At 42.7% G+C, this 23,248-nt stretch overlaps 1 protein-coding gene across 1 annotated transcript in view; it reads left to right on the forward strand.

Moving 5' to 3' along the window:
* The window catches only part of OSBPL5 (oxysterol binding protein-like 5), a gene marked incomplete at its 5' end in the record, with an annotated part of 26,909 nt that continues 3,661 nt past the window's right edge, over positions 1 to 23,248 (forward strand). The window contains 11 exons of the mRNA XM_010003895.1: positions 1 to 172; positions 6,218 to 6,437; positions 8,507 to 8,658; positions 10,049 to 10,130; positions 10,775 to 10,873; positions 11,863 to 11,959; positions 13,457 to 13,555; positions 14,801 to 14,898; positions 16,925 to 17,014; positions 19,859 to 19,995; positions 22,631 to 22,816. Of these exons, the coding sequence (XP_010002197.1) occupies positions 1 to 172; positions 6,218 to 6,437; positions 8,507 to 8,658; positions 10,049 to 10,130; positions 10,775 to 10,873; positions 11,863 to 11,959; positions 13,457 to 13,555; positions 14,801 to 14,898; positions 16,925 to 17,014; positions 19,859 to 19,995; positions 22,631 to 22,816 (1,432 nt within the window). The remainder of the gene's footprint in view (positions 173 to 6,217; positions 6,438 to 8,506; positions 8,659 to 10,048; positions 10,131 to 10,774; positions 10,874 to 11,862; positions 11,960 to 13,456; positions 13,556 to 14,800; positions 14,899 to 16,924; positions 17,015 to 19,858; positions 19,996 to 22,630; positions 22,817 to 23,248) is intronic.

Here is a 23,248-nt window from a genome sequence, read left to right on the forward strand (position 1 = left end):
GCCGATGTTGGCTGGATGCTCTGGAACTTGCCCTGCGTTGCTCCAGCCTCTTCCGGCTCAGTGCCTCCAAGCAGGGGAAGGATGGAGAAATGAACTGCTCAAGTGATTCTGCACATGTGGGGCTCAACCACCTCTTGCACGCAAGCACTATCTCAGACCAGGAGTTCTTCCAGTAAGCTGAGCCTATCACTTCTTTTTGCGCAGAGAGGTGTTGCACAGCACACACTTAGGCAGTCTTTAAACTTGAGCAAAATCTGGCCAGTCTCCACCAAGGAGACCTGTTTAGAACCCAGCCTTCTACTGTATCCATCACTAATATATGGGTTTGGTGCATGAGAGTTTTGGTGTCACCTAATACCTGAGCACACAGACTGGGAGGAACTTCAGCTGTTTTCATGTGTACGTGAGCAATTTTCTTCTGTCCCCTGCTTGGGGCAAAGTGGAGCTGCTGGTGTGAAAAATGGCTTGTGTGAGTAAAGGTTGCAGAATCTAGCTACTAGAGCAGGCCTGTGGTTACACAAACACAATCACTAACAATGTCTGCTGAGCACATATGCCTTGGAGTCTGATCTATTTTTTAATAATGTTCTTTTTGCTAATAATAATGTGTCATAGTCAGTAGAGTGCACATACTGCCTCCTTAGTTTTATAATTACTTTCTCTCTACAGGGGTTTTGAGTGGTTTCCAGTTTCCTCCTTAATGCATCAGATAAATTTTTACATAAGGGAAAAAAGTCCCCACAGCCTTATTTCTATTTCATACTGCAGCATTTTGGACAAGCTGACATCAAAACTCTATAAGGATTAAAAAACCCCAGGCCTCATCTGTTGCATATAGCTAAAAAGGCAACCTCAAAAATCTCTGTGGAAAAGACACTTGCCCCTTGGTTTGGGAACTGAAGAAATGTAGTATCTATTTCTGGTTCTGCTGATACACATTTTACTTTTAAGGCTCACAGCGATGCACCATTGGTTACACATTTTTTAGAGTAGCAATTCTTGCAGTCTGCAAGGATGACAGCTTGCACAGGGGTCCTCACCTTTAAGTGGCTTTCTTAGGCTCTGTTGTAATAGCAGTAGGGATCTGGGTCTTCTTCGGAGTGTGGAGGTATCTCTGGTCCCATGGGACCAGAAGTATGGCAGCATTTTGGGCAGCCCTTTGCTCTGAAAGGCTCCGGTATTCCCTGGAATTTCTGTTGTTTCAGTTTTTAGCTAGAGTTTGAAGAAGAGCTTTGCTGAAGAGCAGTAGAAGAAAAGGAAATATCGTAAAATCACAGAATCATAGACTGGGTTGGGTTGGACAGCACCTTGAACATCATCTAGTTCCAATCCCCCTGCATGGGCAGGGACACCTCCCACTAGATCAAGTTGCTCAAAGCCTCAGCCAACCTGGCCTTGAACACTTCCAGGGAAGGGGCACCCGCAGCTTCTCTGAACAACCTGTGCTGGTGTCTCACCATCCTAACAATAAAGAATTTCTTCCTAATATCTAACCTAAATCTCTCCTCTTCCAGTTTAAAACCATTACCCCTTGTCTTATTACTACAAACCCTGGTAAAAAGTCCCTCCTTGGCTTTCCTGTAGCCCCTTCAGGTACTGGAGGGCTGCTCTAAGGTCTCCCTGGAGCCTTCTCTTCTCCAGGCTGAACAGCCCCAAGTCTCTCAGCCTATCTCTATATGAGTGGTGCTCCAGCCCTTGGATCTTTTTTGTGGCCCTCCTCTGGACTTGCTTCAAGAGCTCTATGTCCTTCTTCTGTTGAGGGCTCCAGAACTGTACACAGCACTCCAGGTGGGGTTTCACAAGAGTAGAGGGGCAGGATCACCTCTGTCGACCTGCTGGCCACACTTCTTTTGATTCAGTTCAGGATGCAGTTGGATTTCTGGGCTGCAAGTTCACATTGCTGACTCATGTTGAACTTTTCATTGACCAGCAGGTCCTTCTCCTCAAGTCTGTTCTTGACCCATTCTCTGCCCAACCTGTAGTTGTGTTTGGTATTGCCCCAACCCAGGTGCAGGACCCGGGTGCACTTGGCCTTGTTGAACTTCATGAGTTTGGCACTGGCCCACCTCTCTAGCCTGTCAAGGTCCCCCTGGCATCCCTCCCCTCCAGGGTGTCAACACCACCACACAGCTTGGTGTCATCAGCCAACTTGTTCATGCTTTACCAGGGCATATGCCCTAGTACTTGTGCAAATGTCTGTTGCACTTGGGCTTCTTCCTTAATATTTGACTCTCTAATTTCTCTCTGCATAACAGCGAGTCCCTTAGGAGTGTGCTCACTGATACAGTGAATCCACAAATGGATTGCACTTGTTTTTCTGCTGATGGATGTGTACAGAAATCTAATATTAAAATGGAGCCTATGGCACAGAAAATATTCAGGCAGACCCATGGCTACTGTAACCAGGAAGTGCAGAAGATAGAGATAAAACTGTATTAAAGTCTTTCTTAAAAATATTATGCATAAATGACACTTAAATGATGCCTCAGTTTCACCTCTTAGGTGTTCAATATTAAAAGCTGTCTTGAATTACCAGGCCCAGCAGCAACACAAGCAGCAAAGTTTTCAGCAGGACAAAGTACCCTCCATTGCAACCAGATTTTTCTGACAGGCTCAGCTTTTTGCTGAGTCTGGTTCAAGCTGGCTGTTCAGCATCAGGTTGTCTGGACAATTAACTCTCCTTTCTGATTCCTGCCCCTGGTTTTAATGTGTATCCAGACTTCCCTCAGTGCTTAAAGCCCAGGGGAGTTTGATAGTTGCAGGACAGGGAATGACTTGCTGTCATTCCTAGAGGAATAAAGAACATTTAAACGAGGGAGAATGCAAAACCAAAACTGCAAGTGCTGAGCAAAGGGTTTTTGCTTTACCACTAGCAGTGGCTTCCTCACAGGGATTCAATCATTCTAATTAAATGTCTTCCCTACAGGGAATCTTACCAATTAAATTGGCACGCTGTTGTTAGGGGGCCAGTTAATTACATTTAACTCTTCAAATTAGCCAAACTACTCTGTCAAGAAAAGAAAAAGAAAAGGGAGATGATGGATATTACAGGGAGAACAAAACCCAAGGGAGTTGGCAAAGATGAATCTTCCCTTGAGCCAAAGTTGCATTTGCCTTCTGGCTGCTTTCTTCCTTTCCTGCTGGGAAAGAAGTCAAGATTATACAGTGATTTTAAAATTTGTGTCTCTAATAGCAGGTAAAAATGAAAGGGGAGAGAACTGTGCAAGTGAATCAAAAGCTAGAATACTGTATAAATTCATTATTTTATACAAGATGCCTTTAGGGCACTAGGAACTTTTTTTTTTTTTTAATATAAAGTTGTATTTCTTGTGGCTTCCATGTCCTATCTCCAGCAACCCCAGGAATCTGGCTGGTATACTTGTTTGACAAGAGCCATAGGTTAATTTTTTCATTTGTGCAAAGGAGTGGCATTAAACCCAAAGATATCCTTGTCACTGACTGAAGTTTCCAGGAATGAAAAATGCCTCTAGGGAATAAAGTGGTAAGACAGTTCTAATATGCTTGAAATAGTGAATAAACCATGAAAAATGCCAATATATTATTTTGGTGAAGATCCAGTGTTGACTTTTAGCATAGTCATTCCCTCCCAGCTTTTAAAGCCTGGTCCAAATCCCATTGGAAGCCCCTGGGAAGTCTTTAAATTGATTGTAGTTCAAGCTCATGGCGTCGTTTTTGTTTTCAGGAAATCACACTGATTTGGTGATGATTTTCTTTAAGGGAATAGAAGAGCCTGGCTCCACTTTAACATCTCGAATTTGTTCCTCAGAATGAGCAGCATCTCTTTTCCCTTTGATTCCCCAGAGCAGCTCCTTGGCTCTGCTTGTGTTAAGTCTTGCCTGGTTTGAGCCTGGTGGATAATCAGTACACAGCTGAGTGGGATTTCATGTGAATTTAATTCCCACTTGGATTAAAACTGAAATCCTTAAAAAATAAGGGGGTAGGGGTGAAAGGGGATGGGACACAGAGGAATCTAAGAAAAGAGGAATTTGCTGCACTGAAACTTCACATACTTCCAAAATGTGAGGCAGGTGACACTGAAAAACACTCTCTCTTCTTACAAATGTGAAATAAAAACAAGTGCTACTTCTCAGCCGTGAACCATAAGCCTTATAATTAACTGCTCTTTGAAGCATTTTTTACCCCATGGAGACATGTTTTGCTTGGTAAGGGAGCACAGCAACCACAGACACTCACACTCTTAGCTGATCATTGAAAAATAAATTATTTAAATTATCAGCAACTAATAACTTCCTGGACATATCCAGGAAGTATCTGTGCTGAGGAATTATGGGATAATCTCTCTAGGCAGCTCTTCCCTCACCTTTTTCCTCCTTTATTATCTTAAATTCTTGCATGTGCTGTATTGTGTGCTTCCAGTGTATTTGGTTATCAGTCACTACACTTGCTGGTTGCTAGCTAAATAAAAAGAAATAACATCCTGACACTAGAATGATGGAGACAAGGAATTTCTAATAGCTTATGATTACTGCTGGAGTATAGTGGTTATTGACTCTCTGATTTATTATCTTAGTTTAATTCTACAGTAAAACTGTTAAGAGAAAAAACCTTGTAGTTTTTATATGTAAACACATAGACATATATACTTACATACATATATAGAGACAAATGGAGTTAAAGATTCTCTTAAGGGAACAGAAAGCTTTAGATGACACTTTCAAAAGAACTCTAGAAACTGAGCTTCTTCAGGAACTGAGCTGTGACTGTCCCAATGTACATTTCTTGGCATGCTAAAAATCATGAGCTTGTTTCAGTGTGTAGTTGGAAGCTGAGATCTTCTGAAAAGCTGGTGCCAGTTCTGAGTTCTGACTCTTCTGTTGTTTTGTTGTGTTTTTTTAATCTGTCTCTAACTAGCAATACCTAATCATCTTTTAAAACAAACAAACAAATAACAGACAAGCAAACAAACAAAACCAAACAAAAACCAACCAGAAAACAGAGAGAGAACAAAGGATGGGAACTTGAACCATTAATCTGTAATCAAAATTGGAATGTGCCCAGAATGATGTAAGAAAAGGCTCATCATGGAGAGACTTCAAGCTTGTCAGAGCATTCCCTTGAACTGAGGAGAGAAATCTTGTTTTGAGAAGGAGATGGACTTCAAGAGGTAGCAGGACTCTTCAAGATCCAGGGCCTGTTTACATCCTTTGAAACTCCTTGTATAGCTTGTATATTTCCTTAAGTGCTCTATCCAAGAGCAAGTTTGCATGAGGACTTGGTATGACATTTTAAGAGGAAGGTTAAGCTGAGAGCTAGGGTAGGCCATGAAAGAGATTATGTGTGTGCAGACATGTATGAATAGGGAAAAATGAAGCTCATGCTAAAACTCACATTAAAAAAATGAGCATTTAGTGAATACTTTTCAGTGTCTGACCTCTGGCTCACCTAATCCTGTTTGCCATCTGTTGTATGAACTGCATCTGGTTTTTTCAAACAGAGATGCTATAGGCTACTTGAGAGGGAACTTTCTCCTCATTCTCTAAAGCATGTATCACTGAGCTTGCTACATGAAGCTTGCTACACCTTGCACACTTTCCCTTGGTTGCTGTTATAGTCTGGATATTCTTTCCTGTAATTGTCCAGTCCGTGCTTTCAACTGAGCTCTTCCTCACAGCACTATCTGGGGGAAGCACATTCCCCAGGTTAGTTTTTTTTGGGGGGTGTGAAAATGCTTGCTTCTATTGACTTTTAAATTTACCCTTTCTAGTGTAGGGCTGACTTAGGACCACCATCTGTTCAAATAAAGTAGCAGTAACACTGAAAAGACAACGTATTCCATAATGTCATATTTTTCGTTTATGCTACAATCCACTGATTTGTTTCTGTAACAAGAAAAATCTCTCCTGATTAACACCTCAGTTCTCTAATCAGCAGTGTTCAGTTGTCATTGTGTGCTCTGGATCCCTCTGGTATGTGGGCTTCTATCGGGAGCCAGCGGCAACTGCATAATGATGGCAAGTGGAGCGATGTGGGAGATACTGCAAAGTGCAGTTTGGAGGGGAGAATTTTGATGGAAAATACCTCCCTGTTTCCATTAAAGCCCTGCTGTTCAGGAGATCAGTGCCTTATACTCTCTTGGGCTGCACACCTTATTTTGAGTGCTGGGAAATGTTCTTACTTTACCCAAAAGGCCTTATTGTGAATCAAACTGAGACAAGTAATGACCTGTGTGTTGCAGTTTGAATGACTCAGCTCTGGAGAATCACCACCATTTGGAAAATGATGCTTTTTCGGACAAGTCTGAGAGAGACAACGTAGAAGAGTCGGAGAATGAAACTCATGAGAACAGCCGGAAGACAAATGAAAGCGAGAGCGATCAGTCAGAAATCCATGGAGAGGTCTCTCCGGGAGGGAAAGGGACAACTTATATTGAACAGATCTATGAGGAATTTGGGGAGGTAAAACAAACAAAATCATTTTAATCACTGCATGTTTCTGCTACGATGTCGCTTGTTCATAGTATTTGTCGTTCAGCCTTTTAGATGCATGGCAGTTAAAAACCAGCAGTGTGAGTTCCAGTGTTTTACAGCTAAAGCTATGGAGCTTTCTGCTAAATTACATTGAATTATCATGTGCTCTGATAATTATGCATTATGAGCAGCAGCTCTGCTACTGTGCTTTGGCGTGTTTCCACCATCAGCGATTGCTTTAACCAGTTACTGCATTAAAGAGCTGCATAGCATTGGCACAGCGCTTGTGGAGCCAGTGGGAGGGGGATTCTTATTCTGGGCATGTGTCCTGGCCAATTAGGATGCTCAGTCCTTGTGTGATACAAAATATGATACCTCCCTTTTTTCATTATGCATGGAACATCCTTTTTGTGTGTCCCAATGGAGTGTTCGAGCCACTTGATTGATAAATTACAGTTTCTTGTAGGAAAGCCAGTTCTCATGTCATTTAACAGCAGGAGGATGCATTTCTGTTGCATATAGGAGCTTTTGTTAGCTGGATGTCACGGTGACACCTCTGAGGAAAGCAGCAGTAGAGAGCTGGGGGAGACGATGTGTTGGGTGAGAATTGGTCCCGGCAGGCAGCAGAGGAGCTCTGCTGGGAGGGCTCTGAGCTCTCCCTTGCCTATTGCTTCAAATAAGAAAGTTGAAGTCTCACTGGTGCTCCAAAGAGAAGAATTTTGCTACGAAACTGTTTCTTTCTTGCATGTATTTACTTCTATTTCGGGTGTCAGGTGTGAGCTGCAAGCCCCTGTTACAGAAATTGTACTTGCAAACAGCACTGTTGCCTACAGACACAAAAAAACCCAACTCCTCTTTTGTGCATCTCTCCCCAGATCCCACCCCCGACGCACAGCAAATGGTAACTGGGTCCAAACAGGGGATTCTGAATTTAGCTGAGCAACTAAGCAACAGAAAAATGAAGGCAAATTTAATTTCTATCAACTGCTTATTCTGAAATGACTTTTTGCCATATCACAAACTTGCCCCAGAACTGTTGGTAGGGCAGACTGATAAGGTAGCGTGGAACGAGCCTTTCAGACAGCACTGATGTGTGGGGGGGTGCATGTAAGAGTGAGAGAGATCTCTGCAGTTTTATATTAAAATTAAAAAATGCTGTGAAAACCAAATGGAAAGGACTAAATTTCTGCTTTAGAGAGTGACACTTCATGTAGCTTAAAGTAAGGCTAACCACAGTGTGGCTGCTCAGGAAGAGTTAATGCCTGGGATGCATTCAAATGATGTTCATGTTTGAAAATTTAATTTTCTTTCTCCAGTGGCCTGAAATGCCCACCCCCCCATCTTAGATCTCATGTAGTCCCACTCAGCACAGGGGAACTGCACAGTTGTAGCTGAAACCATAATCCCTGCCTTTTTTACTGCTACTTGCACTTCTGCTGCAAGGGGCACTGAGCAGCACTGCGGGGGGTATTTTTTGTGCACTTTGCCTGCCAGAGGGGATTTTACCATCCCTACACTACAAGTTTGTCTTATTTTGACCATGGAGGACTGCTTCCATTCTTTGCTGATTACTTATTTATCTCCTAAATTTTTTTACACATACAGTAGTAAATCTTAGTCTCTCATTTGCTGAGGATGGGAATGAGAGGAGCTACTTGCATGCACCCACTGGGCTGCAGTGATGCTGTAACAACCTTGGTCATGTCCGTGCTTCCTGAGGGACTGCAGGACAGAGTCCCTTTGGTTAGTGGTCCAGGCTGGCCCATTGCAGTGCTGGGGTTTGTGGAGGCAGTGGCTCAGGAAGGAACACAGCACAGTTGTGCTTCCTACCTTGTGCCAGCTCTCAGAGAGGCCCAGGGCTTTCTGTACCGCTCACTTCAGTGCTTTGGGGATTCACTTCTGAGACAGAGCTGACACCTCTTTGCAGTGGTGTAGCTGAGCATTCATTCTTGCGCCAAGGCCAGGTATGCCTGGGTGAGCTTGGACCCTGTAGGTAGATGCACCAGCAAGAAATGGTTTTCCTGTTTCTGCCCTGAGCTTCCCTTCTCCTGTCATAGACAGGTGAGTCGTCTCAAACAGAAACCGTCTCTGAGGAGAACAAGAGCAGGATGGACCTTTCACGGGTGGTGCTGCCCACCTTCATCCTGGAGCCACGCTCCTTCCTTAACAAGCTCTCTGATTACTACTACCACGCTGACCTTCTTTCCCAGTAAGCAGTGCACAGAGCATGCCCTGCATGGGCCTTCTCGTCTGGTTGTGACAATGTGTTACAGTGTGTTTGTATGCTTGAGAGGCTCCCAGATGACACCCACATTGCTGGATTCAGTGTAAATCAAGCTAGGTGCCTGCTGCAGTGGCCTTTTAAAGATGGACTGCTGCCAGTGAGGTGCAAGGAAGCAAGGCAAACAGTTAAACTCCAGGCAAAACTGTCTTTGCACATGTACACGTTTGCCGAGGCTGGCTGGAACTGATGGAGATTCAGCTGATACCTCTGAGCATCTCTCAGCAGAGCTGTGCCACCTGCTGGTGTACTCGTGTGCAGAGAGGAATAGGACAGAGAGCAAACAATTGTCAAGCAATTCTGCCCCGGAAAGTACTATCAGTATGTTGGGTGATAAACAAATAAGAAACATCTTTTAACACCATTGATGAGAAAGACTTGCTGGGAGCAGAGGAGTAGAAAACAGGAGGTGTTATGCTTGTAGATAGGACCAGCCTTCTCCTTGAGATATGCCTGGTGTATTGCAAAAGCAGTGTGCTCAGTATTCAAGTAGCAGCACTAGTTACCCATGTTATTCCACTGCTTCTGGGTAATTTTAGAATCGTGGCATTTTCAAGCCTTGTTTGTGGTATTTGTAACATCTGAATTTAAGGAAATGGTTCTCCTCAGTGCTGAGATCTAAGAAAACTTCAAGAGGTTTGGGGGTTTTGTTAAACAAACCTCTTTGTGATATGGGTGATGCTTCTAAATGGATTTTGCAATAAGTTATCCAGGCTGATTTTCAAATCTGACTTAAAGGTTGTAAATGCCAGGAACTCTATGTTTACTTCCCACTTCATCTTTCAGTAGGGAGGGGTTGGACAAGATGACCTTGATCATTGCAACCTGAATTGTTGTATGAAATCTCAAAAGTACTGAAAGAGGCCATGTAGCACATCAGCTTAGGAAGAGGAAAACAAAGAGAGAAAAATTGAATTGTCTTTTATTTCCTTGGCATAAGTATTTTTGTATCTGTGATTCACACTGAACTATTGGCTTAACCAAAAGGTAGTATCAGTTGCAGTCCCAAATTGACATACTTGAATCTATGTCCAATCAAGCCTGATACACTCCGGAAATGTTATTAGGCTTTTTTCAGGAGTGCAGGGCAAGGGGTGCCACTTTATGAATTTATATGTGTGTTGCATGATGTACATTACTAAAAAAAAATAAATTCTGCTCTCAGGTGCCTTTTTCACTGGCAGCAGCACAGAAGTTACTTCCCTTAGTACTGGGCAAATACTGTTGAAATTAGTGTTCTTGTGTGGGTATGAAATTAATGTGATGTGTGAACAGTATTATGAGCATATAAGAAAACATTTTCTGTTCTGTCCTGCAGGGCTGTCCTTGAAGATGATCCATACAGTCGAATGAAGCAAGTGTTGAGGTGGTACCTGTCTGGATTCTACAAGAAGCCAAAGGTAAAAGAATGCATGAAGTGAGGGTTGTAATGGGCACTGAAATCTTCTGCTATGATTTTGTATCTCATTATTGCATTTCCTGTGACACTTTTCTATTTCACTTTTCTATTGTTCAGAAGACTTTGGACATTACTTTTAAAACTGAAGTAGCATTTGGTTTCAGAGTAGACAGGGAGTGAAAAATAGTCCTGACCATGTCAAAGCTTTTGCACTGGACATATACAAGCAAAACTAGTCATCAATAAGTAATATCTCGTCAATATGTATCATGCCCTCAGATTCAAGATTTTTCCCTTGGCTGAAAGCAGGTCTCCTTTCTCTTTTCAAGCCTATTGGTACCATAGTGCTGTGTTTCCACACCAGTATGTACCTGCTGTATATAGTTGCAGGAATAATAAGGTTTTATCATCTTTAAAAGCCTTGATCAGACAGAAGATTAAGTTGGCAAGAGTAGAAGGTGAATCCATGGCTCAAATGAAGAGTTTAAATTTGGAGAATACATGTAACCAGTTCTTTGGGTTTAATTACTGTGATTGACTTAGTTTAAAACAACAGGGAGAAAACTATGTTGTTTTGTGGCCACTTCTGTGAAGTCGGATTGCAAGTCTTTGTTTATAGCAGTTTTTGATTGTTTTGCTTTTCAGGGAATAAAAAAGCCATACAACCCTATTCTGGGAGAGACGTTTCGCTGCTGTTGGTTTCACCCTCAGACAAACAGTCACACATTTTACATAGCAGAGCAGGTAAGCTGCTTTATTTAGATGCTTAGGGGTTGCAATCAGCAGCCTGCTTGCACCTCTGTGCATTGGAACACACTCTGCATCTCCCCCTGGGAGAGGAAGTTGGGAGTTTTGTGTAAATATCCAGAGTGGGACATGGGGTAAACTAACCGCTGATCTTTTTTCTCTTGAGATTTATGAAGATTACTGTGAGCTTTGGCAGGCCCTCAAGACTATAAAAGTGTGTCTCCTATAACATTAGCCTCTTCAATGAAGACCATTTCCGTGGGGTTCTGCCCTACTGCTTTCTTCTTGTTAATAAAACATTGTTGTGATTTGTGTTGCCTCTGTCAAAAGGAATAGAAACACATAACCAAGTCCTACCTTCCTTTATTTCTAAACTTAATGCAAATATTTTGATAGGAGTAAAATGAGAGCTTATCTCTATGTCTTTGGGGGTAAATGAAAGGCAGAGCTCACAAGTAAGCTGGTCTGACAAAATTTATTTTGAGATTTACATTATTCATAAAGGGATCTGGGGACCATGTGGACTTTGGTACAAGGACTCCCTGTTTCACATACATACATTTATCCTATTTAATAAAAAAGTTTTAATTTAGTTCTGTTCTATTTCAGCCACTCTGTCCATTTTATTGAGATTATTCAGATCCTGCCAAAAAGTTCTGCACTGTCATTTATTCTGTTGACAGTCTGACAGTGTACCTGTTGACCTAAAGTGATTTCAAATGCATAAGGACAAGAAAATACGAGGCGGGGCAGAAAGTGTACATACATAGTGTTGTCATGTACAGTGGTCTTGCAAATAATGTTCCCTCCTTTAACACTGAGGTTAATGCTATGGATGAGGCCTAGAGGACTCTGCTTAGTCCTGTGGCCTTTGTCTTGCACTTGCCTCCAGCACAGGTCACACCCTGTGAGGCTGTGCACACACCCTCTGCTCTGCTTAGCCTGTAACGACTGCTGTAAGTGACCTGTGCCTGCTTTTCTCCTAGGTCTCCCATCATCCGCCAGTGTCAGCTTTTCATGTCAGCAACAGGAAGGATGGATTCTGCATTACTGGCAGCATTCTAGCTAGGTCCAAGTTTTATGGTAAGGCACTAAGCCTAGGCATCTCCCAGGTAGCATCGTGCCACTGATTTTGTTTTCTTTTTCAATCACACCTGTGTGGGTTGAGAGTTAAGAACAAAGAAAGGCCTGAGAGATTTGCCACTAGGACACCCTTATTCCTTGTCTTGGCCCTACTGGGTTTTCCCCATTTCCACCATTTCAGTAGGAGATTGCACTGATATTAAAAAAAAAAAAAATCAGATGGAAAAACTGAGAGCTTTAAAAGGCTGTTTTACAGAAAGCAAAGGTCCATGGAAATGTATGGGCAATTGTATATGCTTACAAGTGAAGCATTTTATAAGCCATCTGATCATCCAGCTGACTATTGCAGTCTCTGTATTAATGTCACCATTTATCTTGCTCCTAGATTTCTGAGGCTTGACCCCTAGAGCTCCAAAATGTCCTCAGATCTTTCAGTGGCAATGGAAACAGCACAACTACAGGCTCTGAAACAGTGTTGCTATTTGAAATGAGGTTTTTGTGCAGACAAACACTGCTTAGGTGCTATCCTCTGGTATTTGTATTTGTATTTGCTGAAAACACTTGTAAGTAGTCATTGCTGTCCTTCTGGCAATTCTAATTGTTATTTCGGATCACACACATGAGAAGAGTTGTGAGAACAGAAGGACCTGAAAAACTTCTAAGCATTGGAACTCCTTTCTGCATCCCACTAATGACTGACTTAATTAATTGCCCTTTCTGCAACAGTTTCACCATTTTAGTAGGAGGATGCACCGATAATAAAAAAAAAAAAAAAAATCAGATGGAAAAAATGAGAGCTTTAAAAGGCTGTTTTACAGAAAGCAAAGGTCCATGGAAATGTATGGGCAATTGTATATGCTTACAAGTGAAGCATTTTATAAGCCATCTGATCATCCAGCTGACTATTGCAGTCTCTGTATTAATGTCACCATTTATCTTGCTCCTAGATTTCTGAGGCTTGACCCCTAGAGCTCCAAAATGTCCTCAGATCTTTCAGTGGCAATGGAAACAGCACAACTACAGGCTCTGAAACAGTGTTGCTATTTGAAATGAGGTTTTTGTGCAGACAAACACTGCTTAGGTGCTATCCTCTGGTATTTGTATTTGTATTTGCTGAAAACACTTGTAAGTAGTCATTGCTGTCCTTCTGGCAATTCTAATTGTTATTTCGGATCACACACATGAGAAGAGTTGTGAGAACAGAAGGACCTGAAAAACTTCTAAGCATTGGAACTCCTTTCTGCATCCCACTAATGACTGACTTAATTAATTGCCCTTTCTGCAACAGGGCCTAAATGTCAGCACAAGTATGAGCCATACAGCAGATTAGAACTGCCCATCCACAACACTAAATGACTTGCAGGGTCCTGAATTATCAGGATTTTATATTTCTGTTAGTGAACTACATTAAATGGAAATGTTTTTCTAAAGCATGATGAGTGACCAAGTGTGACATGAATTTTTTAATATATATGTTATGGTTCTTTTAAATTCTAGGTAACTCACTTTCTGCACTTTTGGATGGGAAAGCAAAGCTTATGTTTCTAAGCAGAGGGGAAGATTACATCATTACTATGCCATATGCCCACTGTAAAGGTAAGCTACGACTGTTCAAATAGGAAGCAAACAGCAAGAAGCAATATAGTGGTATCTTACTAACTTTGTACTGGCTCTCTTCTCCCCTCTCAAATGCCTGATACCACAGGGACTGCTAATTCCAGAGACCAGTTGCTCCACATGTGAGCCACAGTGCTCAGCAGAAGATTGGTAATCCTCACTGACATATTTTGATTTGCCTGGCAGCACTGGGGACAAAAAGAGGCCCATCTAAGTTAGTTTTAACACTGTGTAGAAACAAAATAAATACTACATGTATGCACTGCAGATAGAGTGAAGATGGAAAGAATGAGTACATTTCAGAACTTCTGAGGATAAAAAATGTTTCTAATGTTACCACTGGAATTGTCTAATTTCTGGTATTTTTGAGAATAAAGAAAAATCCTGACTCCTCTTCCAGTTTCTTTGTAACTCTAACAATGATATTTCTTAGTGTATGAGCTGCCTCACACATAGGCTGATATCTCTTACCAGGTGCAAGTACAAAATTGGCTTTGCTCTGTTGAGCTGGATATGCACTGACACCAGAGGGTGGCAGCTGATTCACTGCTGTAACTTTGCATTTCTCCTGTCCTAGCTAAGGTGAATGTCGGTGGCATTTCAACCACAGTGATAAATCACTGCTGTAGTAGTTTGATACAATTCTGCTTTTTGCATATTTTTATTTCAGCATGCTGACCTGTAAAGTTAGTATTGATGGAGGGTTTAGCTACCTGAAAATAGTAACTTTTGTACATCATGGCCTCTGTGAACTATTCTTGTGCATAAATCTTTCTATTGTCAGTGTTTCTTTTTCTGCAAATTATCTTGTCAGCAAACAGTAAGCATGTGTAAAAGGGTGTCCCCTATAGGACTGCCAGTCTCCCAGATTCTGCTGAAGCCTCTTACAGCTCCTCTCTGCCCCATCTACTCTATGAGACTCAGTCTGTTTAAGCACTAGTATGATTTTTCCTTTGCCATTTTCAGCATGCCACGGATGCATTATCAGCACCAGCTGTTTCCCCGCTAGTGTTATATAGAATGTGGACTCGGGGGAGGATTCTTCAAGATTATAAAAGAGCCATTTCTTAGGAACTTTGGTTTCTGTGTTTTGATAGAAAGACTTCCTGTCCTGTCTTCTTGAAACTTGAAGCCAAGTTGTGAATTTCATATTGTTAGTGAGAGCCAGTTTGAGTTGCGTAAGAAGACTGCTTCCATCAGGGCCTCTCTTCATTATATTTTCAGGACTTTTATATGGTACCATGACAATGGAGCTTGGAGGGAAAGTTACCATTGACTGTGAGAAAACTAACCACAGGGCGGAACTGGAATTCAAGCTAAAGGTAAGAGACGTTATGGACCCCATTTTGAATGGGTCTCAGGCTTGCCCCTGTGCTCCATGCGAGGTTTGACCATACACACTAGATCATTTATGTACTATTAATGTATGCATCCACCACGGGGTGGCCTACTCAGAGAGGTGGCATCATCCTGAAGTCAGTTTTGCCTTGTGCAACTCACCCAGGAAGCCTGAGTTTTACAGATGACTTGTTCACTGCCAGCCAGCTGGCTACTGGCTCCATTCTGAATGTCGTGCAATGACAGTGTGGCTTCTGTTTGGCAAGGTACAATTGTTTTTGCTTGCAAAATAAGTCAAGGTGTACAAACTACTTCAAAGCAAGTTAGGATGTGGATGTTCAGTGTAGCTCTCCAGCATCCACCTCATATGTACTCCTACCTTGCAGGTATTACAATCAACTGTACCTTGTGTTTCTCAAGGGCTACAGAACCTTGCCTTGTTGGCAGAATAAGAGCCCTTTTTCAGGCAGGTGATTTTGAGTGGCTATCACACTGATGAGCTGCACTGTCATTGCCTTGAACTGACGTGTTCATGTAGCAGTCCCCTCCCCTACAAAGCCTGGTGTTGCAAATTTATGGTATGCAGTTAAAAAGGAGACATTGTTGTAGTTATGTATGTTAAAATTTGAGAGGGAAAGTGATGACTTGTAACTTTCCATGGACAGTTAACTTACTTTATAAGGAGCATCCATTTCTATTCTGTTCCAACAATTTCTTGCCTGGCCATAAAATGAAGGATGGAGGGAGAACTGAGAGCCTGCAGGATTTTAGCATTGTAGCCATAGCCACCATGGATGTGAGAGTTTACTGGAGTTAGGGGAGTCTTTTCCAAACAGTGTTTTTCGGGGGCAGTAATAATTTTCTGTCCTTATTTGCCCTTACAAAGTGAATTATTGCCCTGTGTATTTCCTTCACATGTGCATACACTTATCTTTAAAGCCTGTTCTTCCCGTAGGCTTCATGTACCATGTTGAGGCAGTGGAGTATTTCCCTTGCTTCAGCCAGTGTCATCTCAAACTTGTAAATACTCCAATGCAAACCCTTCTTTTCTGGCTTGAAAACAATACACTTTGTCCAAACATGACTCACAAAAGTTCCTGTAGCTTAATTACATGCTCTACTTTTAAGATTTTCAAGCCAACTTTTTTAGAATTGTGAGAAGCTAAAGGTAAACCCCATTATTTGGTTATTATTTTGGATATATAGCAGTTCTCTGCTGGATTGTGTGTACTGATTCTTGAGGTGCTTGTGATTTTCTTTTTCTGTGGGTGTTGAGGGACATTTGGGTTTATACTGTTATTTTTTTAAGAAAAAAAAGTTCTTCTGCACAAATGAAATTGGAAACTTTTGTTGTGTGCTGCCAAAACTTCTGAAGAAATGTTGTGTGGTCTGAATGGAAGAGCTGGTCACTCTGTCACTGCCATTTCCTGTATTTGGCAGGCAGAAGGTGAGGGGAATTTTCCATTGTTCTGAGAATCTTTTCCTTGACTCTGGAAATTCCCTTTTTCTTTTTTGCTTGTTGCTGAGGAGAGCTTCTTCACACTGGAGACTTGACACAGATGCAGCCATCAGCAGTGCCCCACTGCTTTTGCTGTCCTGTAAGCAGGGAAAGTCACCAACTGCATTAGTGCTGCTCCTTTGCTTTGGACAAGGCTGCAAGTATTAGGGTGCAAATTGTAATGCAGTTCTAGACAATGGGGACGACTTGCCTCCATACACTTATCCTGATGTCTAGCTGACAATAAATGTATTTGCAAGAAAGGCAAGGCTGAATGTTAATGCACCTGAAGGCTTATCTCCCTTCCTGCAGTGATTTTGGTGTTGCAAACAGAAGGAAGAGGGCACAATGCTACACAGCCAAAATCGGTTAGAATTCATTTTGCCTTTCCCAGAAATAGTGAAAACCAAGCAAGTTGTGCTTTCCTTCCCTCCTGCTGCATCACTGTGTTTGGCTCCTTTCCAGCTCTCACTAGACTGATCATATTTTCTATTTCTGTTCTCCCTTGACAGCCCTTCTTCGGCAGCAACGCAAGCATTAATCAAATCTCTGGGAAGATTAAACTGGGAGAAGAAGTGTTGGCGAGTCTCGATGGACACTGGGTAACATATGATAATTGAAGTTCCTGACAGTTTAAGTGTGTGTGGCAGCAGGGTTTGTGCGAGGGCTGGCAGCCCTTGGTAGGCTTGGAGTGGGGGCTGTGGTGGACCATGTCCTGCTTATTCCTGCCATCCCTGGGTAGTGCAGGCAAGCAGAGCTTTCAAGGCCACACCTCTCAAGGTCATTGCTTCTGTAGCTGCCTGCAGTACAAGTAACACTTGCACTCCCAGAACCTGGCACAAAGCTGGGAACAGGGAGGAAGCCAGTGGCTCTGTATTTAGGGGTCCCAGGCCTAGGACACACACTGAATGCAGGAGACATAGTGTGTCTTGTGTGTGATTATGAAGATCATGAGGCTTCCTTTTGTCTTGATGTGTTCACTGCTTTCCCATCCACAACAGTGTCAGGGAAGAACTTCACAAAGTTTTAGATTCATTATTTTCACAGCAAACTTTTATGATAGAAGATGATTATTCCTCTGCTCATGAGATGAAGGACCGAGACATAGATTTTGTGAGGGTCTATCTGTATGGGCAGCTTAGAACAATCAGCAGAGCAGCTATCACCAATGAAGGACCGAGACATAGATTTTGTGACTGTCTATCTGTATAGAACTTAGAGCTTAGAACAATCAGCAGAGCAGCTATCACCTTTGCATACCCAGCTTTCATAAGTCATTCAGTCAACGGCATCCTTAAGCCAAAATCCAGCAAGAATAAAGTTGCATGTAGTCTAGAGGTTTGACTGGAAACTCCTGGTAACTGAGGCAAATGCAGTGAGCCCTGGCTTTGGGCTGGACACTTAGGTGTTTATCTCAACTACATTTAGACATCTACATCTGCATTATAGCTGACCTATACTCCCTTTGCAGTCCATAGTAGCTGTCTTTTCTGAGACAAGATTTGTCTAATCCTAGAGAAGATATTTAAACTAGATCAGGTGAAATGTGCCTAGATAAAGCTATTTCTATAGTAAGGTCCTAACCACAGTGTAGTCTTCAGTACTGGACTTCTCCCCTTAGGCAATCTTGTCTTTTTACGTTAAAAGCCAATGACCATTTTGAAATTGGGACTTTTGCCCTTTCTGGGTGTATACAAGGTGATTTGCTCCCTGTGCCTGGGTAGCTTTTCTGTTCTGAGCTCCCTTTCCTGCAGGTTGAGCCTTGGCAATTGGAGTTATGCTGATCTGTGGAGTACCTTGTCTGCAGTGGGTCCTGAGAACACCCTCCATGAAAGTGTGTCCTCGAGTGGCTCCCCTGGGGTGCTGAGCTACATGGTTGTGTGCTGCTCAACTTCCAGCCTTCTGTGTTGGAGTTGTTACCAGCCTGAAAATAATTTATTCCTCCCTTGCTCTTTGTGCTGGTTATTTGTGGTGCACAAAATTAGAATGATGGATAAAAGAAGTTAAATGGCTTTGAAAGGGTGGCTCCATCAGTTGTCATTTGGAGTTGCATGCTGTGAATACAGTAGCTACTGTGCAGGCAGGGACTTCGTTTGTTCTGCCTCCCCACTGGGATATTGACCTGCTGTCCTGAGCTCTGCAGGCTCTTCTCTGGCACCATCCAGTTTTCTGACAGAAAGCCTTGCAGCTGGAAAGGTAATTCTCTGCCTGAGGACCTGAAAACCCACCTGAATAAAGAAGGAAAGCAAATCTCAAGGCTTCTCAGTGCCAGGATCACAGCAGCAGCAGAGGGCTTGCATATATGCCCCTTGGAGATCCACGTAGGGATGTCTGGCAGTGCCTGCCTCCTCCTAGCCACAGCGGGGAGGCTTTTGGACACCTGAGATCTCTCCTGGAGCTGGCACCTCAGGAGATGGCAGAGGAAGTCCTGAGGTGTACTTTGAGGAGGCATGAGAGTCCCTCAGGGTTGAAGGAGTTTCACAGCTGAAGATGTGGGAAATCGACTTTGAGACATGCATCAAGGGACCATGGCAGGGCAAGAAATGCAGCAGCTAGGATGCAAAGAAATTAGGCAGCAGCAGACAAAGCCAGTAATCATGACCTAAATAAGGTTTGCTTGATACTCATATCATGTCCAGGCAGCTGAATGGCACCAGTGCACATGCTGTTCAGTAGCTGCAATCATCTGATTCATTCCACTTGCAGTCAGTGTCGTGCTGTTCACTATATGCTCTGTCAACTGCCCCTTCTGGCTCCGTGGGCACTGCTGTGTCTGTGAGCAAGGCTGGCAAGCAGCTTCCTTAAGCAGGGATGCAGCAATATTGTCTAGCCAGGCTCAGATCAGAGAAGTGCTGCTTAATAGTTAGCTTAATAGTGCTGCCAAGTAAATTTGCATGGAATAAAGATGAACACTCCTGGTATTCTGAAGTGCTAAATTAAAATGAGGAGCAGTAATAGACAAACTTGGCTAAACTGACCAAAAAAATGTCTAAGAGTATCTCAGCTTCAGCTCCTCTTTGTAGAGAGAATGATATTTCATTTAACTCTGCATGAGATTTCAGCAGTGAGGAATAGAATAAAAAATGGAAAAGGAATTAGGGATCTTGTTTACATTTGCTGAGTGCACCTGGGAGGAACAGTGTGGAAGCAGCATCTTAGGGCTTCTGTGGGTACCCTTGTCTGGTGACAAGACTAACAAAACGGACTAGGTCCCTTTCTAATTCTCTGATTAATTCAGCCAGTGTTTCAGGGAATGCCTCACTGTATTCATTTTAGAAACTTTCAGGAAGTGTTCAGTGAGATTTAATGGGATAGAGGAGGAAAGAAGCCTTCTAACTAAGTCCTATCCCTGATCATCATCCGGAAGCAGCTTCCATTAGTCAGGGTTATTTTCTGCCTTGTGTTTCTGATTGCCATTAACCTTTTCACTTGATTTTCCTTCTCAGGATGGGGAAGTACATATAAATGAATTGAAAAATGGGAATGTGGAAATATTCTGGAACCCAACCAGTGAAGTACGAAGGCAGAGACTGAAGCGCCATATTGTGCTATTTGAGGAGCAGACAGACTTTGAGTCAGAGAGGTAAGGAGCTCTGGGAACATCTTGCTGCTGCTTCCCTGCTCAAAGTGGAGCTCTGATCAGAAGGCTCAGATTCTTCAGCACAGCCTTGGAAAAGCAGCAACTTGCTTTGCCTGCACTTATTACCCAAGCATTTACCTGCTTTTTTTCCGGTCCATTAACTCTGGAGCATTTCCATGAAGTATAGCTCTGAAATCACCAGGGAGCTGGGGTGAGAAATGGCGGAGGCTACATTTTGTCTGCTAAAACAACAACTGTCCCTGGGCTCCAGAGATCATGAACAGAATCGTAGGAACATTTTATGGAAAGGCAAGAAGCCAAATCTGAGGTCAGATGTCTTGTTAAGAAGAGTTGTTGCAACCACAGGCTCTTAAACTAGATGCAAGAATCATGTGGGAAGTCCTGGCATGAGCAGAGTAGTAGTTTGAACCACATAAGAGGATTTTATGAGAGGACGTAATTAAACAGATGTTTAGCCCTGCCTCATAATCTCAGCTGAGATCTCCAGTGAAGTCCACACTGGGATTTTTTTAGGGTAATCCAGATTACCTAAAAATATAGTCCTGGCACATGACTTAGAACACTGGAGGAATGACTGCCTGATGGAATGAGCATCCCTGAGCCAATTTTTAAGCAAGAGGAGCTCAAGCAACATTGTGTCGCGCTGGCTTCAAACCAACTAGTCCTGTCATCTCACCAGGACGGTTAGCCAGTACCAGCCAACATCCCAAACCAGTCCATGCAGTTGGCCACTTCCCTGTGGGCGTTGAATTTTGATGTTGCATCACACTAAGAAGGTTCTCCTTTTTATGGGTAAAGAAAGGGGTTGTATGAAAAAAACCCAAACACATGAACACTTAGTTTGCTCTGGACAGCAGTGGGCGTTACGGGCAGTAAAGTCTGGTTTTGTAATTCACAGTTGTGCAATTGCTGTTGTCACAGAGCAGAGCACATTTCTCTATTAATCCTCTGAAGAAGATTTTTTAAAGGCAAAATCTCAGTCTTGCAAAGAATCTCCATGTCTTTGTTTACCAGGGTACTGCCAGAGCTGCCCTTTGCTACATCAAAGATCAATAATGATACATGCATCCAGGGGAAGGAGGCAAAAGGAGAAATTCTGGAGATCCCTAACAGACATTCACCCGAGCTCCTTATTATGCTGACAGTTGCATGAATATATTACCATCTAATCCAGTTTATGTTATGTCTGAATTGCCTCATTTCCTGCAGTGCTGAAATCACCTATTTTCAAAAATGCTGGAGAGTCCATGAAGCTCCTGCTATTATGCAGCTCACCATGGAGGGTCTTGTTGTCTGACACGTGCAGCTCTTGATGGAGTAATTTGCCCTTGTCAAGCAATTTTGCCCATGTGTCTCTCAGGTTCTTAGAATTAGAGGACTCACTGTTCACACCACTGTATTCCTTAGGGCTGACTCTATACACCACCACAGTATTTTTTAGGCTGTTGTTCTCAGTTCTCCCTCCCCCACCCCCATCACTTTGAGTTTGAATTGAGTTTCCTTCCTTTGTTTTCTGGGAGAAAATATCCGTACACCGGAAAATGGGAGCGACATGAAAAAAAGGACAGGAAAGTGTCCTCTGCCATCTAAGAGGCTGCTTTTTTACAAGTATTGTATTAATGCATGGTGATTGAAATATGATTAAAGCATCAGTATCCCTTTTAAATTGAGAGCTTCCCAGCAAAGTCCAAATTAAATGCAGGAATGTAATCTTCTGGAAGACTGGTGTTTTGTGGAGCTGGGACTAGTGGAACAGTCTGGATCTCCAGTGCCTATTCTAACCACTAAACCACCCCATCATGTTTTGGGAGGCCTAGTTCCTAATCTCAGAAGCATTTCCAACCTGAAATGAAGATTAGAGTCCTCTGATTAGAGGAACTGTGGAGAGGCCTATCTTAGCTTGGCTATATTAAAAAAAAAAGGAATGATTTTTTTTCCTCTCCTCCAGGCAGAGGCTCAGTGAGAGGTCATATGACAGATCACGTATCTTTTGGCAGCTGAAAACAAGTGTGAGTGAAAGCCTGTGTTCATGCTTGCAGTTTGTGATCACAAGTACCTGTCTGTTTCTTGCATATTGAATCAGCTTCCTACAGATCTGGCTGTTACTCCTATGTGGAAGTACAACATTGCATATACAGCTGCAAGCCTTGCACATTAATTCACTTTCCAGTGCTTCTCAACTTTAAATACAAAGCCTTTGTTTCAGGGATAGACATTAACACAAAGGCTGCTAAATAGAAATGACTGAAAAGGCAAAGAAGATAACAGATTCTCCATTATACATCAGTCACCTCTAAAGAGGCCACTGACCTCAATGAATTGAGCATAACTATCTTGTAACTCACACGGACCACACTGACAATTATAATGAACGTTGTAGGTGATGTTATCTAAGGGAACATTCCCCTGTTCTACAGTAAATCATTGTATACAGCATTCAGTGTTGCCATTCTCACACTGTTCCTTTAATTTATGAGCCAAAAATGAGGCTGAGCCATCTTGTTGCAGTTCCTCTGGAGTATCAACAGACCAGAAAAGTGTCTGCTCTAAGGTTCCAGCTGGCAAAATGCACTGTTGGTTTTCAGGTGGTTTAACTTGCTTCGCTGTTTGTTTTTAGGCTCTGGCAGCATGTTACCAGTGCAATAAACAAAGGTGATCAACACAAGGCAACACAGGAAAAATTTGTTCTGGAAGAGGAGCAGAGAAATGCTGCCCGGGAGCGGAGAGAGAACGGCACAGAATGGAAACCCCTGCTCTTCCAGCATGATGCCACGACGAACGAGTGGCGCTACAAATACGAGGAGTGAGTGGGGCGGTGGGGTTAGGAACAGACCTAACTGCTTGGGTCCCCAGCAACACAAGCAAGGTTGCAGACCTGTAATTTGGGTCCTGCCATTCCCCAGACTATGCCCTGGGCTTGCTCTTTTTGAGCTCCATGTCATTATTAGAATGCATATTCCTGATACTAATTGGGAATAGCTGGAAATGAGGGCTTAGCAATGTAAAATCTGCTGTGCCATTGGTACAAATCTCTATTTGCTGCAACTGAGTGTGGAATCACTTAGCAGAGATTTTCTGCAGCGTGCAAGAAAAGTTGACAACCCTGCTGTCCACTCTTGGCAAGAAGGGTAAAGCTCCTGGAGACTTAAATCCACTCATTTATTGAGAGAGAAGTATCTGTTACTCCTCATACTGCATCTGTGGAAACTGATTACTGCCTGCCCAAATGCATAAG

Source organism: Chaetura pelagica, unplaced genomic scaffold, assembly GCF_000747805.2.
Source record: "Chaetura pelagica isolate M959 unplaced genomic scaffold, ChaPel_1.0 scaffold28, whole genome shotgun sequence".
NCBI classification, from domain to species: Eukaryota; Metazoa; Chordata; class Aves; order Apodiformes; family Apodidae; genus Chaetura; species Chaetura pelagica.